The sequence below is a fragment of the Passer montanus genome, unplaced genomic scaffold (assembly GCF_014805655.1).
Source record: "Passer montanus isolate IOZ18808 unplaced genomic scaffold, ASM1480565v1 scaffold40, whole genome shotgun sequence".
NCBI classification, from domain to species: domain Eukaryota; kingdom Metazoa; phylum Chordata; class Aves; order Passeriformes; family Passeridae; genus Passer; species Passer montanus.
In genome coordinates this window covers 2,021,917-2,042,281 of record NW_024368819.1, presented here as the reverse complement: position 1 = coordinate 2,042,281, position 20,365 = coordinate 2,021,917, and the positions used below count along the sequence as shown (strand labels likewise).

General features: G+C 42.4%; 1 protein-coding gene across 3 annotated transcripts in view; it reads left to right on the top strand.

Annotated features, from left to right (window-relative positions):
- SPRED2 (sprouty related EVH1 domain containing 2) overlaps positions 1 to 20,365 on the top strand; it is a 59,303-nt gene that overhangs the window by 7,685 nt on the left and 31,253 nt on the right. The window contains exon 1 of one of the 3 annotated variants that reach the window (XM_039718966.1): positions 16,921 to 17,182. The exons of the other annotated variants lie outside the window; for them this stretch is intronic. Within the exon in view, the coding sequence (XP_039574900.1) occupies positions 17,166 to 17,182 (17 nt within the window). The 5' untranslated portion in view covers positions 16,921 to 17,165. Of the gene's footprint in view, positions 1 to 16,920; positions 17,183 to 20,365 lie in introns of those variants that run through there. 3 annotated transcript variants of the gene reach the window in all.

Sequence of the window (20,365 nt, the reverse complement as noted above, 5' to 3'; positions counted from 1 at the left end):
TACAAACTGTCTCATTCTTAAAAACTATGTAGAGATCTGAAAAATATTCCTGGGTTAATTTAGAGCATGCTTGGAGGTTTATAGATGTGTAGCTTAGTTTTTGTTCAATTACTTACTTTTGTTTCGTTTATTTGTGTGATTACTGTGATGCTTGGATCTTTGCACCTCTCTGTTTGTCTGTACTGTGTGGGTGAGGGTTTGAGGTCGGAAGTCCAGTGGTTCAGTGGGGTGATAAATGCCTAATTTTGCTTTGGGTACCCCATGCAGTGGGTCTTGATGTTGATGAGATGAGAAATTCACCCTCCTCTGCTAGCAGATTGGCTGTGAAGGAGCTGCATGGAAGAGCATGTTGCTGAAGGTGGGGGCCAGATCTAGACCTGCCTTCTCCACAGTTTCAACAATGCAGTCACCTTACATGATCACACTTCCTAAAAACCAAGGTGTCTGATTCCTTAGTGCTGATTTCTTTTTAAAGTTTTTATTTTTATTTTTGAAGTTGTTTTGAAAGCTGCTTGCTTTGGTGGCAGTGGAGGGCCAGGGTGCAGACACCTCTGTTAGACCTCAGTGTAAATCTCTGTATTTCAGGAGCTTGTTATGCTCCATGTATTTAAAGTGTCTCTGTTTATAAATTATGGAAAAGGCACTGATACTTCAGTGGTAGGCTTTTTATTTTAAATACTGGTGAAATTGCAGCAAAAACTTTATCACTAGAGATTTATAATGCTGCCAATGTGATTCATCCTTGACTGAAACCTGGCATGGGAGGTGTTAAACTGGTTGCAGCCCATCATTGCTTTACATGTTGTTGTATGTATGCAGTTTGGTGGCTATAAAGATAAAGAGTTAGGAAGTGGTACAGAGTTTTATAAAATAGTAATTCTCATGCTTGCATTGCTTGAATGACCTTGTGTTTTTAAAAAGGCACTTGGTGTTTAGTTGTTTAGTTGAACTAGAAGAAAGAGAGAGTGCAGAGCTTGTTTTCTGTGTTTAAAAGCAAAAATAAAAGGCTGCAGTACAATTAAGCCATTAGAGCTGCTTAAGGGGAAAATTTCCTTCTTTCTTTTCTGTGCAAGTATTTGGCATTTTGTTAGAGTAATACTTCATGAGTGTATTGAATGGCTGGAAAATTACTAAACCGTGCTGGAGATGAGCCGCTGCTTGTTAATGGAAGGAAGTGAAATGCAGAGTTAACCAGATGGGTTAAAAACAATAAATAAAATGAAAAAATTAATATGAGAGGGGCAGGCTGGTGTGGAGAGGGAACTGGAGGCACACAGAGAGCACGATCTCACAAATGCAGTCAGGAAGTTCTAGAAATACCCTTTATAAACACTGCATCCTACAGGAAGAACCTTAAAGTCCAAATAAACCTTTTCCCCTTGTGCCTATGTATACATAAACTCCACTGATTTGGAAGATCTTATCAGGTCAGTGATGTGCCTTTTTACAGTAGTTCCTAAAACAAGTTATATGATAAATATCAACCTTTCTTCTTTTTTTAGCTGTTCATCATGTTTGTTTGTGCTTTTATCAGTTAACAAAGTCTGTGTCTCCCTTACCCAGAAGTCCTGAACCTTCCCAGGTCTGTCTCTCTGGATAGGTGACCATTTTTGGTTAATATCCTTACAAATGCAGAGTTGTGTGGATGGGCAGAGTCAGGAGGAAGGTGAGGGATTTTATCTGTTTGGCTTGATGAGTACATAGGGGAGGGTGATCTTCTCCCACCTCAAAGTTATCATTATAGGAATGTGGTATCTGTAGAAATGCTTAGCAGGCAGCAGATACAGGGGAGACAGAAATAGGCTTATTTTGATGCCTTGGATTGAACTCCAAAAGAGTTTTATTGATCCTGGGATTGATGTGGCCATCTTGTGTGATGCTGGGCTGGATGATGTTAAAATGTGTGCCTCCCTTACTGTGATGTTTTCACCCAACTTCTCTGCTTGCACATTAAAAATCTTGCTTCTCTCCCAGGCTTCCTGTGTCCTAGGAATAACCTTGTGCCCAGAGGCCAGGATGTAGCTAGGGTCTCCCAGTTTTTGGATGTGGAGATGGTGGTTGGTGTGCCAGTGACTTCAGCTGTGCTGATCCTCCCCCAGAGAGCAGTTGAGGAGCCCTTTAAAATCACAGCCTATGAATGAAAAAAATTACAGCTTAACAAAGTCTGCCACCAACCATTCATTTGGTTTCATTCTGCTTGTGTGCCTTTAAGCAAGAGTCCTGAAATAAATTTTCCGTGCATGCAGAAAAGCCCCTCTTCATTCCAAATCCCCATGAGCAAAAACAATTGTTCCCTAGAGTTAGGAGCCACATGGGCTATTTTAGAAATGGTAGTCCTGGAGATCCATAAATTGAAATACAAAAAGCCCCCATCTGAGGCAGTTTTATCTTGGTTTGTATGGAGCACTGAAGTTCTGCAGTGCTTACTGCTTGTACATCCATGTTCTCTGTGTTTTCTAGTTCAGGAAAGCTCTGGGTGAGCTGTAGACTGGATTAATTAGTGGATAAAATTTGGTGTTTTATACAAAAGTCATTAAATAATACATGCAGCAGTTTTGTTGCTGGTGGGGGTGTTTGGGTGGTGGTTTAGGTTTTTTTTCTTCCTTCCCTTGGCTATATCCCTAAGGAAGCGTGGGCAACCTTTATCAGAGTATTGGTGGAATAGCTTCCCCAACCCTTTATAAGGTCAAATAAAAAAATAAACAGCCCTTCTTATGGGAAGGAAGGGATGGGGAAAGAAGGGTGTTTGTGTACACTTTCCCATTCATGTTTTAAAGAGAAAATATATAAACTTCTGGACTCAGTGCTGCATATCTCGTGCCATTATAGGAGCTGAGAGTGGAAGCTTAATTTGCTTTCTCAGCGCTGACTTGAACAAAACCAAAGGGGAATAGCAGTGAGCAGGAGAGTGCTTTGCTGCTTTTGGGTTTGCCTCTGTTGGCCAAATACACTCCACATTCTGCATTGAAGCAATAAAATCACAGAGTGATTCTGCTAATCCATTCTCTTTGTGTTGTGAATGTAACTAAGGTTTCTGTGTTGATTTGACATAAGGTGATGCAGAGGAGAAAATACATCATTTTTTCCAGCACTTAAATGTTGAGATTTTAAAAGGCATACCTTTTGTACAAATTTCATATAAAGAAAAAAAAGCAATGAAATATTCTTAGACTGTTTAGCTCTTTTGCTTGCTATCTGCTGCAGGAAGGGGAGAATTAATTTCTCACAAGACCATTCACCAGGTTTTACATGAGTCTGGTACCCTCCTGAGCATAGGCAGCTGCAAATAGTGCTTGCTTCTACATATTTTAAGAAGGAAATAATTGCTCTAATTTCAGTGCTTGGAGTACGAATGGCAGAGGTGGGACTGAAAATGAGCACCCCTGGCTGGACATTCTTCAGATCATCATTCACCTTGGGTCACAAGGTGTGAGCCCTGGCTGTTCACGATGTGGGTGTTTAAAGCAGCCAGGTGCTGCCTTTGTCCAGTATAAGGAAACCCCTGCCCTGTAAACCAGGGTTGGAAAACCCAGCTGCTTTGCAAGAGGCATCTGGATATGTTGTCTCCAACCGGTTGTCTATGGAACAGTTAGATACAATATATAACATAAGCTATTTGTTGTGAATTTGCTGTAAAGAGCTCAATAATGGGCTCCAGTGAGCTGGCTGAAAGCTGCTGCTGCTGGTTGCAGAGAGCATGCCTGCATTTGGAAGAGGTTGTCTCTTGAAATGGTCAATATTAACTCTCCTTCAGTTGAGAACTGAACATCAAAGGCAGATCCTTCACATCCTCTCTCATCTTTATATGAAAGTGGCTCTCCAAATCTTAGCATGCATTAAAAATACTTGGTAGGTAGCTACTGATGTTACTTCTGAGCGTAGTTAGCACTAGATTTATTTTACAGTGGGTATTGAAGTAAACATCCCTGTGTGTAATGAGAGCAGTGGGGAGAGGGGGCAAGAATGGAATGGCAGAGAAATTTATCTTAATTTGTGGTGGGTCAGCAGAAAAAAATACAAATTTTTCTGTACTGATTAATTTCAGTTCATGGTTTTATTAACTGCCATGATGTGAATTTGGGCTAGTTGGGTCATCCTTTGCTAGAGAGGGCACAAGGATGTGGTGACTATTTTTCTTAGACCAGAAGTGAACCTTCTTTGTTTCTGCAGACAGTGTTAGACAGTGAGTCTTCTTTGGCTTATTGTTGAGGGGTGCATTCCTTACCAGATACAGAGCACCCAGCTATTTCCTTACCTGTTAAGCCTTATCATATCTTATGTTCTGGATTCTGAACTCTTTTAAGCTCTCGTTTACTTAGGTGGATGGAATAAATGTTGAGCCCCTTTCCTCTGCTTCCACACATGACTTTCGTCAGCAAGAAACTTCTGCTGCTCCCTGAACTTCTGAGTAAAGCCAGCTCCTCGGGACAGAGAGGGGAAACTCCTTGAGAGCACTCTCCAGCACCGAAATGCCCCACATAAAAGCACGTTTGTACATTTTGTTACACGGAGGAATTCCTGGCCGTACCCAGCCCTAAGTAAATAGCCAGGGAGAGGCAGCTGAAGCATGACGGATGGCGGTGGTTGCAGAGCAGGGACGTGAGGCGTGGAAGTCCACAGTGCAAAGCAAACAGGGAAGGGAAACCGTGCTGTGTTTTACAGAACTGGTGCTGGGCTGGGACAGAACTGTCTGGCGCCTGAACCTCTCCTCAAGATCTCTTGTAGCAAGGACAAAAAATGCAGAACAACTTGTTGAATTTGGGGTTTTTTTAATCCATAGGCAAATTTTCCTGTTTTGTCAATGCGTTTCAAGACACTTGAAAATGATATGTATTGATCGATGAAAGCAGTAACCCCTTTGGGATGTTTTGCTGATTTGATGTTTTGCTTCAAATTCTGGACAGCAGAAAACTTAAGAAGCTTATAATCTTTTTCTCAAAGATGTATTATATAAAGTCCAGGGCAGCCCTACCTGTAAATTGCCAGAACTGTCCTTAGAGCTCCCTCAGTTACTGAGATGGCAGAAAACCAAGGAGGGCTTTCCTTGGATGGCTTCAAGGGATTGTCCTTGGCTGAGCACCTGTTTCAGGTATCTCTTGCTGTATAATTCATAAAGGGAATTTAGAAACTCCCTTGACACCAAAGGGAAATCTTTGAATCCCAGGCAGAAACATATGACTGGAGGGAGGGCAAAGTGTGGCTTGTAGGAAGGTACTGCATCACAGAGAACATGAATGAGTTTCTTCAGTTAATTGAATAAAAGAAAGGTTGAAAGGTTTGTGCTTGTTTACAGCTTGTGTATGTTCTTGGTATCTTATATGTTACTTATTCTGAAAATAGACCTTAAATATGGGAGAAAGAAACACCTAAAAGGCTGAAATCCAGTCCCTGTATATTAATTTTATTTTGGAATATTTTAAATACAGGAACTTCTTTTGCAGCGCTGTGGTTTTGTCATTCATGAGCTAATTAAAATGTTAAATATACTAACCTCTTCTGTGCTTAAAAAAGATACTTTCTTCTGTATGTGATAACTTCCCCTCGGCAGGATAAGCCTTAGTTTTGTCGAGAGTGCCTCCTTGGCGTCTCCAAGGCTTGTGCAGGCTGTTCCCCCATGTTGCATAGCACAGCACTCTTGGCTTGTGTTGTCCATAGTTGTATCCAGTTTTGTGAACACTTTTTGACATTCAGCACTCCTCTGCTTTATGGGTCATATGCATGTTCTAGTCAGCTCACATCATGGAGCGGGATTGTGGCAGAGTGGATTTTTATTTTTTTGTTTGTTTCTTTAGCTAGGCAGTGTGCTGACTCTGTTCTTCCTTTTGGCTAAAATTAAACATTCTCCCCACCCCACGCTGCTCTCCCACCCTTGGACTTCTATTACACGAGGCATGAGAGACATGCAGAGCAGACCATAGGTTGGCATGAAGTTTCAATTAACTATTAAGTTTTTTTAGCTAGGGATATGATCTAATTAAGCTTGAAGAGTATGCTTGCCCCAGGTGAATAGAAAGCTTGCCTGAACAAGCATTGTGGCACCGTGCAAAAATCACTCCCTATCAAAGGAAAAGCTTAATTTTATCCCTGCAAATCTAAATGGGATGTAGCACCTTCAGCAGCTCATATAGCTGCTATTTGGAAACCAGCTATTTGGAAACAGTGTGAGCACCTCTGGGCTCATCAAAGCCCTCTGTGCCCATTCCACAGCAGCATTTCAGGAAAGCAAGTGAGGAGCCTCCTGGAGCTTGCAATGCCACATGCTTGGCAGAGGAAGTCCCAGGCGCTATCCAGGAGTGGGATTTTTGAAATAGTGCCCGTACCATCCTCCATACTGGCAACAGCTGGTCATCATAGGCGTGATGGCTATCTGGGGTCCCTGGCACCAGAGCTCAGCCTTCCCCATTGCTACCTTGGTTGGCAGGAGCGTCCAGGGTTTGTGCCATGAAGATTTTTAAAGCTGCTTGAATTTTATTATTGTTTTTGTTGCTGTTGTGATTTTATTTCTCATGTCATTGGTGTGCCAAGTACTGATGGACCTCAAACACTGATTGATTAATGGGTAAGGCAGAAGTGCCCCATGCAGCCAGGACTGTGCAAGGTGAAAAAGCCATGAGATGTCCCAGAACAAAAGTCCAGCGCTTTCAGCATCATCTGGTTTACAGTTGTCCTGGACACTGTGTCCTGTCACCAGAGCTGCTGGAGCTCAGAAGACGAATGAGGCACCCGCCATTTTATTGTGCTTTGCTGTTGCTTCATACTATTTTTATGTGCTTTGAAGAAAAGGACTTAAAGAGCCAGTCCGTGACTTCTGAAAGTATCTCTTGGGTATTGGCAGACAATGGAGCAAAACTAGCAAAATAGTTTGCTCGTTGGCTCTCTACTGATGATCTGTCTCAATGGCAGGAGTGAAAGTTGGTACTTTTGTGGAAGCATTGCACAGGGCTTTTTGGTAGCTCATTCCTTCATCTGGAGCAAAGAAGGGGTGAAGTCAGGGTGTCTGGGTGTCATTTCAGAGTTGAAGTTACTTTTCTGGGTGATATAACGGGGTGGAAAGCACAGGAAGCCTTGGTAAGCACAGTGTATGGGTGCAGCTCCTTACCTCCACCTCAAGTACTTAATTAGCCAGAGAGCATGAACTTTAGCAGTGTTTCTGATAGTGATTTCCTAGAAGCTAGTGCTTATGAGCTCAGTCTGTTACTGTTATTATTCCAATTTCTGCTTGTAACTGATGTGAGTTGTTTAATTACCAATACCAGTACTTAACAGGAGGAGCTACAACGTGATGTAGAACATTTGGTCCCATAAAACCCTGGTACATGAGCACACGTGGGGCAGACAAACCCAGAAGGTAGCAAAGGTAAAAACTGATCTATTGAATTTGCAGCATTTCAGCAGCACTTGAATGTAAGTAATCATGTGAAAAGGAAATGTGAATTTGCAGAAGGTGGGCACCTACTGATGACCATACTGTTACAGGCAGTCATTGTTGTTCTTAATACAAAAACAGAAGGCATGTGGCTTGGTGTAGTGTTGGTCAGACAAAGAGCAACTGCTTAATGTTTGATCCAGTATAGAGATACTTAACAAATTTGTGTGCAATAACCGTACCAATAACATCTGCATCATTATTGCAGTTGTGGTAGAGGTCAAAGCCAAGTGGAAAGCATGGCTTTGAAAAGCATTGCATTTTCTTAACACAGATAATTTTCCCCCTGCTAGTTAACTAACATCCACGAACTAACGTGGAAATTTAATTGTATTTCCTAAACAGTGAATGCCCTAGTTCAAAGGGATGACTTTCAGTGGACAAAAATAACTTGGCTATAAATGGTACTGAAGAGTGAAGTGATGAGGACATATTAAGAGCATAAATATTTAAACCTTTTTTTCAGGTTAAGTTGAACTTATTTTCTGCATTGATAGCTTTCTGTGCTCTGGGAATTCTGCAGACAGATTTGAATTCTGCTCTTAGGTTGGCATTGAGTACATGTGCACGGCATTGGTTGCAGTGGGAATTATCTAGATTTCTTGCAGGCTTTTTCAAGAAAAAGATGGAGAAGTTGCTCCAAAAAGATCCTGAGTGAAGATAAATTGATGTGGGGGTCCCTGTCTCCTACTCTCCCCACCTCCTTTAAAAGCAGAAGACCCCTGGGCAGTGCTGTGCCTCAGCCTGACTCACTTAAGGAGGTTAAGATATGTATAATAGAACAGAAGTCTGAGGGCTCCTTGTGATGCTACATCAGCGAACACAAGATGTTTCTGAGCCAGAAGCAAAGTTTGGTGGCTCCAGACAAAGTGATGGGTCTGTTCAGCTTTGGTGACTTGTGATGGTCTGAAAATAGTTGTGCCAGCAGGTTGGTGCAGAAGTGGTGGTGGGCCCCAGCACATCCCAGCTGCATCCTTGTCATTCACAGCAGTGATGGTTTTGTCTTCATTTGAATGCAAACTTAAGGCAGGAGAGTCCAGAACAACATTTCTGTTTGTGGCAAAGCCCTTCATTTCCAACAAGTACTACCTTAATGTTGTTACAGTAAGCATACCAAAATACATATCTGGAGGGAACTCCTAGCCCTGTGGCTGTGGGGGAAATGCAACATCAAAATAACTTGATTTATTGGTGTCAGCTACAGAGTATTGTCTATGCATCAATACATAATGGCTTTAGATGAGGTGAAAACTGAACAACAGTGTTGGTTAGGGAAACAGCAGATCTGTAATGTGCAGGATGGCCTCCCCATATGACAGCTCTGGGGACCTGGGTGAGGAAACTCGCTGCAGCTGCTTTTGTATAGAGAATAGTATGACCTGCAGATGGAGGCTTTTGCTGGTATCTTAAGCTTCAGAAAAACAAATATTCCCTCAAAATAACATAAAAAAATAAACTTCCACTTCTTCCTGTTTTTATAGTTCACTTGTTTCCTCAGTGTCATGGTTTTGTCTCCAGTACTGTAGATTGTTAATCTTCAGAGGATCAGGACCTTCATAGAAGTGTTTCCTGTACATGTTTATCTGTCTTTTTAACAAATTAGTATCTGTTTGTTCGCCTCTGAATTTTCCTGCAAATAATAGGAAACTCTCAGTAATAAGGCTTTTTGCTAGAAAAATACCTGGATGAATCACTGCCATGGGTTAAAGTACCTTTTCTGTGACTTCATTGATGGCAACCTTTAGGACATCTGCAAGTAGCACCAAATTCCAGAGGTCACTGTCCTTGTGTTAGTTTTGGCGAAGCATTGTTTTAGATAAACTTCATTTACTTGGTTGTGAATGCATCTGGAGGACTCCTATCTGAGTGTTAGCTGGAATTCCAGAAGAGGAATGCTGCTACATCCTAGGCTTTCTCTTGAGACAGCCACAGATTTCCACCTAATCCTTTAGCAAGGTGAGCGTTGGCCATTAGTCAACTGTTTTCCATATCCAGATGTTGCATTGCCTTGTTATAATGGGATGGAAACAATCTTTTCAGCTGCTACACTAATAACTTCTGTAACTTCTAGCTAATCTCAACACTGTTTGTAAGTACATGCATTAAATGTGTAAATATATTCCTCCTATATTCCTCATGCATGTGTGTGTGTGTTGGACGGGGACTTAACTCCCAAGTCCTCACTGCACTCATGGCAGCCCAAGCACATCTGGACAGGGTGAAGACAGGAGAAATGTGATTTCTCCCCTCCCAAAATTGATGGTATGTGTCATCCATGCATTTCCAAGGGAGAGCACTGGATTTGGATGAGTAACTGACTTTCCCCCTCAGCTTTCTATTTCTAAAAGAGCTGTCGTCATCTGACTCCGTCACTGAATCTGCTGGAGCTGGGCCTGTAGGTCAGAGCTCGTCCTGGGGTTTCCATGGCAGAATGCACTGGGCTGTGTTCATACCCACAGCATCTTCTCAGCATTGGCCTGGTGGCTCCCAGGGCTGTCCCTGAACAACCTGCAACCCTTGTTGTCCCTGCAACCTGTGCTGGAGGAAGCACAGGTTGAGCAGCCTCCTCATGCTGCTAACATTAATAAAAAGATATCCCTGAACAAAGGAGCAGCTTGTGGGCTTTTGCCCCCCACCTTGCAGATTAATTCTGGAAATATCTCTTTATCACACTCAGAGAGGCATGGGGGAGTTTTCTTTGATTTGGGTTTGGGGTTTTTTTTCAGACGTCTTGTCAACTTGTGATTTCCCATTGTGGTGCAAACTGTTTAGCAAAGTTTGTACTCATCTTGCTTTTGGGCAGTGAGTCTTCTCCATTAGGAGGCCAGAAAGTCATTGCTGTTTTCTTAGAATATTAATTTCTAGTGGAAAAGAAGGCCATGCAGGGCAGTCTTGACACATCACTCTTCTGCTGACTTCCCTGGGAGCCAAAACATCACAGTGGAGTGCTGGCCATAGAGCTGCCCTCCCTTTGCACAAATACAGGGGAGACCCATCTTCAGACCAAGGCTCTTCCTTGCTATAGTTTCTTATGCTCCAAGATGTTAGTGGACATAGTGGCAGAGAGAGATAAAACCAAAGTCAGACTTGTGGATGAAAGTGCCTTAAGGAAAAAAAAAAAACCAAGTTTGTAGGTGGAGCATAAAAAGGTAAGCATACACTTTTTATCCTTGGAATTAAAACCCTGGTTAAATCTGAGTTTAAGGAAAGGGGAAAAAAATGAAGCCATTTTGGATTGAGATAAACACTTGTGGTTTCATTATCATCTGCTGAACATGCGTAGAGTGGTTGTTACACGGCTTGAGACAGAGAAAAACCAGTGTAAAGTTAGGAAAAAAAATCAGGGTATATCTTCTTCCTCCTTTGTAGATACTTCAGTCTGCTATTGGAAATGGACAGTATATGGTATAGATGGGGCTTTCCCAAACATAAAAGATGGATTCTTTCTTCCCACAGATCTTCTGCAAAGAGATAATGTTGCTTCTCTTCAGGTTTCGTTTTTTGATGCTTTTAAACAGTGCTGTGGTCATTTAAATTAATAGACTTGCATAAGCTGTTAGCGGGATTTTTTGGTCTGATGTTGTGGTATTCCCCAATGGATCCAGAAGATTTGAGATCACAGCTCCCAGCTAGTAGTGAGTGTACCAAAAAACCTGGTGGGTGCAGGATGAGAAGCTGCTTCACCATCTTTGCTGCTAAAAGGAAAGACCATGGGAGTCTTTGATCTCTTCCATATATTATCAGGGGACACCAGCTGTCCCTATACTGAACCTTTTCAGAAGGAATTGGTGTGAGAGCATGAACATGCTGTGCGTTGAACAACTCATCCTTACCTGCCAGAATGAGAAAAAAGGATGACCCCAAGATGATTCCCCTGATTGATTTCTCTGCTGTGTAGGTGCAAGCAAAATCCCTCTTGCCAGGGACAATTCAGCAGGCACTTGGCACCACCATATCTTTCAGCATTTAAAAGATTCTGCCTGTTAAAGCAGAGCACAGGAAATACAAGCCATTAAATGCATGTGACAGTGTTGTGACCAGGTGAAGGACAGTGGTAGGGAGAGAGGCACGCAACTGCCAGCATCTTGAGGAAACGCTCGTTTGTTTGTGCTTTTTCCAAAGCCCTTCGGCTGTGCAAGGGAAGCGACAGCAGAGATGTAAACAGGAAATCTGGCTGCAGGGAGAACAAAGTAGGGGTTAGGAGATGCACACAGTTGGCCAGAGGAAACCAAAGGTACTGGTGAGAAATCTCTGCCTGCTATAGGACTTAAATAATAAAATCAGTAAGCTAAGAAATAGAATTATAGAACCATACAGTGGTTAGGGTTGGAAGGGACCTTAAAACTCATCTTGCTCCAAAGCCCCTGCCATGGGCAGGGGCATCTCCCACTAGACCAGGTTGCTCAAAGCCCCATGCAACCTGACCTTGAACACTTCAGGAATGGGGCATCCACAGCTTCTCTGGGCAGCCTGTGCCAGTGCCTTACCACCCTCTGAATAAAGAATGTATTTTTAATATTTAACCTAAACCTGCCTTCTTTCATCTTAAAGCCATTCCCCTTGTCCATCCACGGCATGCCCTTATGAAAATAGTTAATGCTGGATGTCCTGATCCAAGGCAGGCCTGGTGACACTTGCACTACTCTTTACAGGAGGGGAAGCCTGCCTTGTGTTTTTTCTGTGTTCTCAAGGAGGCAGAATGTGAGTATAACTATCATAAATGAGCAATAAAATAATTCCCACATTACTAAAAATGAAAGTGGAATCGTAAGCGTTAACTATCTTCCTTGTAAGTCTATAAAACAGCAGCTTGTTCCCAAGAGCACTGAAAAGAGGAGCTGGACAAGGTACATTTTAAGGGCAAGATAATGTTTTACTAACACTGACAGAGAAGCAGAGTGATCTTGAAAACTTAAGCTAGTTAGTTCAAGTCAGTCCCTGGCAAAACAGGGAGCTGGCTGACAGGAAGCACAGTCAACATCAGATTGGAGAGTGTGAAGCTGGAGCTGGTCAGCACGGTTTTACAGCAGTTTTCAGTGATTTGGAGAATGTAGGTGGATAAAGATTATTGTATCCTGATGTCTGCCTCTTGGTCTGCAGGTGGTTTTACCATCAAATATTGAATTGTGGCATGGGGCTTTCCAGAATATAGTGCCAGCCCTCAGAAAGCAGTAAAGATGATTTTGAAATCTAGAGGGAAGAAATTGGAGAAGACACAAAATTATATATCTGGTTTAGGATGTGCATAATTAGTCTGAGAGTACTTGCATGGTAAAAAAAAATATATCCTAAAGAAAAGGAAAGCACAGATGCAGTGGTTAAAAGACTCACACTTAAGTACCTCTACTTTGAGAGAAGTATTAAAATGCAAAATAAAAAGGGAGGAGCAAGGCCTTGGGTTTTCAGTAGCTTGTTTTCTAAACCAGTTTCCTATCAAGAAAATGAAAGTTTGCAGTGTGCCCTGTGATGACTGAGGCCATGTCACACAAGTAAGGCAAAGTACAGGGTTAGATTTCCTGGAGTACATTACAGCTGTTTGTCCAGGTATCAATTAGGAGCTGCGGAGGAAGGGTTTAATTAGAAGAAAAGCACATGAGTCTTTTCCGGTGTGGAGCAGCTCGGTGCATGTCATTTGTGTAACCTCTTTTCTGGTCATGGATGTTTATGTGGAGTCCTGTAAGATGCTCTTGGCGCTTTCCTTTGATCTGTGTGCAGGAAAATGAAGTCCATATGGCCTCCACCCAGATCCTGGCTGGAAATACCCATCTATGCTGGGGTCATTTTTTTTTGTTGTCTTACATATGTACGAAGGTCCATTCATCTATGAGAATGACATTCAAAATAGGGAAAACATGGTAATGATATGTAGGGAGGAGCATTTTAGTGCTCCTGTAATGTTCAGCAGCCTAAAGCATGTAATAAAATGTCTGAAGTCCTTTCTAAGGATCTACTTTTATGCCCTTTTTTCCTATTTTTGCCATACTTCCTGCTTTTCCCTACAACACAGCTTAATGAACCCAGTATTCAAGAAAGCTTTGTGGACAACAGGTACAGCATACGTGCAGTGGGTCTCTCAAGTGCTGGGCATAAAACTACACTGATCATGTATGAAGTCTTTTGTTAGGTCTTGTTGTTTGTTTGGAGGGCGTTTGTTTGTGGGGGGTTTTTTTGGGTTTTTTTGTTGTATTTTGGGTTTTGAAAAGTCACCTTCTTTACCTCTTACAAGGCACAGCAAGCAGTGTTAAGGCAATATTGCTGTGGTTAATCTTGAGGGGGGGGGGTTTGGGTTTTTTTTGTTCTATTTTGGGTTTTGTTAATTTTTTGATTTAAACAAAATTGGTGAAAAGTCACCTTCTTTACCTCTTACAAGGCACAGCAAGCAGTGTTAAGGCAATATTGCTGTGGTTAATCTTGAGTACTACACTTAAGGTAAGTTGCCTGGTGTTCCCAGAGGGTGAGGCATGACAAGTTTCAGTATTCTCAAAATGGACCTGGCCCTGCAGATACTCAGACACCTCACCCTGCACTGGAATTGTGTGCTGACACATCTTTGTGCCCAGTTCACAACTGCCAGGGCCTGGTCCTGGGTGCTCTGTTAATGTTTTGCTGCAGGAGTTCAGCACATTGACATGACTGCTGTCAACAAGGTGACTGAATTTCATTCTCTTCACCACAAGTACTCCAGCAGCTACAGTGAAAATGGGCTCCTCTTGCTCCAGCCACTGTCTCAGCTCTTTGAACTATGCTTGCAATTGGCTGGCAGGCAGCAAAAGACAGATCCACTAACTTGCTGCCTTTCCAGGTGCAGTGTTTACTTTAGATTCTGACATCAGAACCCTGTAGCAGCATGAATTTTGCTGGGAAATGGGGAATATGTTCATGTCTTGGCACAGTTACTCACTGGTCCACACTAGGAATTGCAGGAAGGCTTTGGAGGATATTTCACTAGTGCTGAGCTAGCATGGATGTTCAATCTACTGGACTGGGCAGTATTTAAGGGCAAAAAATAATTATTATTGTAATTATAATTTTTTTAAAGGGCAGCAGCATTGCCAGTCTATGGAGCTGAGGTTTGTTAGCTTAACCTTAAGGTTAATGAACATGTGCAAAGGTGAGAACCCAACCAGTGAGTGATTCAGTTGATGCTGATCCAGTGACTCGATACCTACTTCCCTTTGGAGAAAACCCTTGGGAGCAGGGCTTGAAGCCAGCTGAATGAGTTGGTGGCTCTTCTTGACTGATGCAACAGGCTCTGGATGGAGACAAGAGGCAAGGGCATTACTTCCATCCCTATGGATTGAGCATGCTGTAACATTTGTAGAAGAGAGCTTTTTTCTCTCTTGCATTTTCACACGCAGTGTTTGTCCCCACCTGCTCCTGACCCTGGGCAGAGCAGCAGCTTTGCAGAGATTACCCAGGTGGTGGTTCAGTCCAGCCCCATCAGCTGAGAGCTGCCCCACAGCAGCTGTGAGACTGTGGTACCTGTACAGTGTGATGGCTTTTCTATGTTATTTTTCATACTGGAATTGTTTCTGATGTTGCTCATGTGTAAGAACCGTATGATGGTCCTAAGACGCTCTGTATGCCGAGCCTTGAGTTTTTAGGAGGATCAGGGGCAGGATGGCCTGCGGACTAGTAGGAAGGCAAGAAAACAGGAAAGCCTGGGGAGATGTAACTGCTCAAGATATTGTTTCAAAAACATGATTACAACACAGCTTATTCAAGGATAGTTTTGTCTTACACAGGAAGGCTAATTTCATCTTCCCCCATCCCTTGGGAGAAAAGCTTTAGAAACTGGACTCGCAGCAAAAAGTGCCAGGCAGCTTTCTTGAATTTTTCTGGCTGATGTTGCTTTGGACTTGTCTGCTGAGTTCTTGCTGGAGACAGATGAGGATAGAGCTGATGGGTGCTGCATTAAGCATTTGAAGGTAAAAACAGTGTTGCTGCAGAGCTTGAAGAGGAAAGTGAGGTGGCAGATCCTGCCACATCTGGATAGGATGTGTGGACTGGGGATGTGCAATTAAAATCTAAAAAACCCCCCACCTATTATTTTTAATTACTTGCATAGCATGGTGCTCTGACTAATGAGTTAACCCATTGATTGCAAATGCACTTCTACTAACACAGACTATTCTCTGGCCATTAAACTTAAAGATATTTTTATGTTGTATAGTGAAATTCAGTAAATGCAGCTGTCTGTTGATACCACTGTGACAAACTTTGCTTGCTGCCTGTTGTCTTCATCACAGCTTTGGACTGTAGCTTGATTCCATTGTCGTGACAAAATCCAGCCAAGCTGCAAATAGGTGCCTGCAGCTGCACCTGCACACGTGCTCACGGGGTGCTGGAGAGAAGCAGTGAACAAATGTTGGAATGTCATAGAATCAAAATGGTTTGGGTGGGAAGGGACCTTTAAAGGCCCTCTAGTCCAGCTCCCTCTGATGTCCCAGCATCCTCCATGTGGCCTGGTGTCTGCTCACTGAAGCTGGGTTCAAGCCTCATTGGTCCTTAGCTCGACATTTCCTTGGTCCACACGTGAAGTTTTCAGGAGTACCTGTGATTTTAGGTTGTCAGTGTCTGTAAAGTGGGGATGCAGCTTTCCTGTGAAGGATGATCACAGGCAGCATCACCTCGGTCACCATTCTCCACCTTGGGGGAAAAAGGGATTTTTGTCCCCAGTCAGGGTTAAAACCATTTGGATTTAAGGCAGAACAGAAGCAGCTGAGCCTGGAAACAGTTAGCTTTCTTCTCCCCTCCTGCCTAATCATCAGCACAGATTAGTTCAGAAACTCGACAGGTATTTTTAGAAGCTGCTTTCAGAGCCGTAGTGTCACAATTTTTATTCTTGTTATCGGTGCTGAGGCATTTCTTGAGCAACATTTCTGCTTTAATGAGAGGGCGTTAGGGATCGTCATAGAACTTGTGGGGATGTACACGACACCCTGGCTGAGCAAGAGATTCCAGGAGTTGTGAAGGTTCCTGAGCAGCAAGGGAGTGTTTGAGACGGAGTGTCCGAGACAAAGCTCGTGTGCAGGGATGCCGCTGCTGGCACTAAAGTTGTGTGGCTGCAGCAGAGATGGGGTATAGGAGGATCTGTAGCTGATACTTAGAGATACCAACTCATTGTCCACTGGAAGTATTTAAAACCCCATTAAAAGTTGTGATGGAGGCAGACCTATGGGAAGGCTGAGTGCTTCCTCCAAGCCTTCTGAGTTGTTTGGACCCTTGGTCCCAGCGCTGTGTTGGCAGCTTTTGGGAACAAAATGCTGACAAGCTACCAGAGGAAATGACACCTGCATTCAACCTTGGACCCGTTTGCAGCCCTGCGTGCATGGGTGCCGTGCTGGGCAGCCTCTCAGCAGCATGTTTGCCCCGTCAGCTGCTGCTATTCACCCCCGTCATGACTTTATGGCAGTTGTATCATAATTATTTTATTTTTTTGCCAGCCTATAACCGGGGTGGGGAAACAAGGATCTTTGGTCGATGTTCTCTTCCGAGCCGGGAGGATATTGCGAATGAGTAATGGTCCGGCTGGGGCTGTAATGTGCAGAATACCTCTGGGATGACTCACCCCGCACAATGCAGCACATCCCTCTAGGAGACTGAATCACGCATGGGGGGAAGCCGCCTGCCCGCCCGGCAGCAGCCAGCTGGGACACGGGGTAAGCGGAGCAGGCAGGGAGGCTGCTGGTGGCAATGCTGCTAAAACGGAGCAGTAAAGGTTTAAAATGCAGAGGAAATGGCATCCCCCAGCAGGTAAGTGTCCTCTGGCTGCGTGTAATTCCATATTTTTTACTCCTGGGGTTCTTTTTCCTCTGCGTCCTCCCCCCATCTGCCCCCACAGCCCTTCTGAATGTTGTCTAAATCAGCATATAATTTATCAGTGAATATGTATGAATTCTTCTGTGAAGCACCGCCTTTCATTTATGGCTACGTATCAATTTATTTTTTTTCAGAACTAATGGTTTAATATTCACCCTTTCTTGAAATTCCAATAGGAAAAATAGATGCTGCCTGGGAAGCTGCTTCCCTTGATGTCCCTCTTCACGGACATTTGATGGAGTAGGGGATTTATAAAAAAAGGTTGAAGGCAAAACCAATGTGTGCTGGTTTTGATGTAGCCAAGAATGTCTTCTTTTCTTTTTTTATATTCATTTATCTGGCAAAAGATGAAAACCCTTTAGATTTAGACTGCAGTTATCCTGCTTACTCCCTCACCCCTCCTCTGATACAGACCCAGCTGGAATTGAGTCACAGAATTATTTTATTTTTTTAATATTTGCAAAATATTATCTGCTCTTCGTAGTTACAACATAAGTGTCATTGAGGATGTTTACAGAGGAATAAATATAGTTGTAGTCTCCACTGAGCAAAATGGAGGAGAGTGGGGGAAAATTCAATTTCCTTTGGGTGAGCGATTTTTTTCTTTTCTTTGTAAACTTTGAGTTTACAGGAATACTCTGTGTATGTCTGTAGACATAATCATTTTTATGGAATGCAGTTTCTGTGTTTGTCAGTTTTGGGGGTTTTTTTGTTTTTGTTTTTTTTTCTAAGTATTGCTGTTCATTAGCTTGTATAGGATAGCAGTAACGCAGTGCTTGTGGTCAGTTTATGTTAGAAAAAAAATTAGGGTAGAACTTGGTTGTGATATTTTTCTTTTAGGTGGGGGAATCAATTCAGGATGCAGATCTTACGAATCTACCTATTTGGCTGGCTAAACTTTTATGTCATTTTTGCTTATCTTAAACGTGGTATAAAACAAATACCATCTGTCATGCAACAACAATTTATTACTCATTACTGTAAATGATAGTGCTAATTAGCTTCCTTGTAATTTGTTAGTATTTCATACTCTTGCACGAAAATAGGAGGACTTGAGGCTGCAACTCTTGCCTGTACTGCAGGTGAGGTGCAGGGCAAATTATTCAAATTTATTAATGCTGGCCTTTTTAACTTTTCAAGGCGTACCACCATGTGTACCTATAACCATTTATTGCAAAATTGACCCATTCAACAAATTTTAAGTCAATTTTTTAAGAGATTTCATTGAATGATTGGTCATTAAAAGTTCTGTCATTAGTATGTGTGTCCCAGTGATGTCATGGCTGCTGTCTAGAAAAAAAAATCAAATTTTGGGGGGGATTTTTTAGGAAAAAAAAATTAAATTTTTGTAACAACATTTGTAACTTTTGATAGCTCTAACACAGTTTCAGCAATGTTACATAAATGCTTCAATACAGACACAAGTCATAAGTTAATCTGCCCCAATTCCATTAAAATGTCATTTTAATTCAAAATCATTTGTGTAATAAGCTAATTTCTGGGGAGAGACCTAGAGCTGCACCAGTATCTTTGCTCGCCTATCAGCATGCTTGTAAGCCAGCTTTTTTCCTTAAAAAGCTGCTTCCAGTTCATTTGAGGTTTTGCCCATGTGTACAGCACTTCATGGGTATCGCTGGGCAAGTCTGGCACAGGAAAGGATGTTATGCTGGCCAAAAAAAATGGATTTAGTCCATGCAGGACTACATAATGTGTATATTTTTGAATATACATATATATATTATATATAAAATATAAAATGTACGTATGTATTTCAGGAATTAATTTTCATATACTTCCTGGAAGGATCTGAACTAATTATGAAATCCCGTTTGAGCTAGTTAGGATAGAGCTGTTTCTTGTAAACCCAATAAAATCAGCCTTAAATGTTGAACAAACGTTTTGGTGAAAGGGTTCCTTTGTTCCTCACTGCTTTGGCATTTAAGGGAGATGTGGAGGCGTGCGGCTGGGTTGTGCAGGTGTCTTGGATTTTTGAGAAGTCCTTTTTCTTCTGGGGAAAAAAAACAAACAAAAAGCAAAACAACAGACCAAACAAACCTTCTATTAGTTTTTCCTATGGAGGAGTTTTGGATGCGCCGCAGTGCTGGAAGCAAACCCAGGCTTGCTGAGCCCTGGCTGTGGAGACCTGACCCCTCTTCATTTTGCCTTTGGGGCTGCTCTAGGCAGCATCTCTGGAGCAAGGAATGTGGGGACTGAATTGCTTGTATTTACTCTTGACTGTGTGGAAACTAAAATTTCCTCGGTGCCTTTTTATTCTGGTGGTGTTTGATTTGAAAAACAGAAAAATACAGGTTGCAAATTGGTTATACAGGAGTTGGGTTACAGGTATAGAGATTCTTTGTTCCTGGTGTGATGCAGAGGTGAGGGCAAGAAAAACTTTTGGGAGATTTTCCATGGTTTTCTTCAGATTCCGTTCTAATATTTGATCTGGCCAGAGAGACACAGATGTCTCTTTTTCTTGGTGATAAGTAGTGGTTTTGATACTTAATGGAAAAGTTTCAAACCTGCTGGAAATCTAAATAGTGTGGAAATATCAATTTAATTTGCTATAGCTGCGTACCCTCAGAAGTTTGCTTTCAAACAAATTGCTAAGTTAGGATTTGAAGAAGAAAATGCTGGTTATAATCTGCAGATATGTCACATTTGCAAGAAGCTTCACGAACCAACCAACAGATCAAGGAAGTGGGACTCCAAAAATAGCAGCTTTTAATGTCCCTGCTTTCTGGCTGTGGGATGAGCTGCAGAGAGGAGCCTCACAATACAACTTGCAGCAATCACCTGGGCAGAATGTGATGGATTTAACTCCAGCTGTTGGAGCTTCTGAGGCAGGGAAAACACCTGGCACTGTGTAATATATCCAGGTCAGCCAGAGACAGATTATTCCCTAGTAATCGTAGAGTTACATTTGTTTGGATCCAAATAGTTTAAATTGTGTTTGTGTGCCTGGTTCAGCTGAACTGCCCGACCTCTGCTGCTCTTGCATTAGCAGCCTCCTGCTGTCCTTTAAGGCTCTTCCCTGAAAACTGGGATCTGAAAATGTCAGTGCATGGATTAAAAGACTGTAGTCCATAATGTTGAAACCCATTAAGGGCAAATACT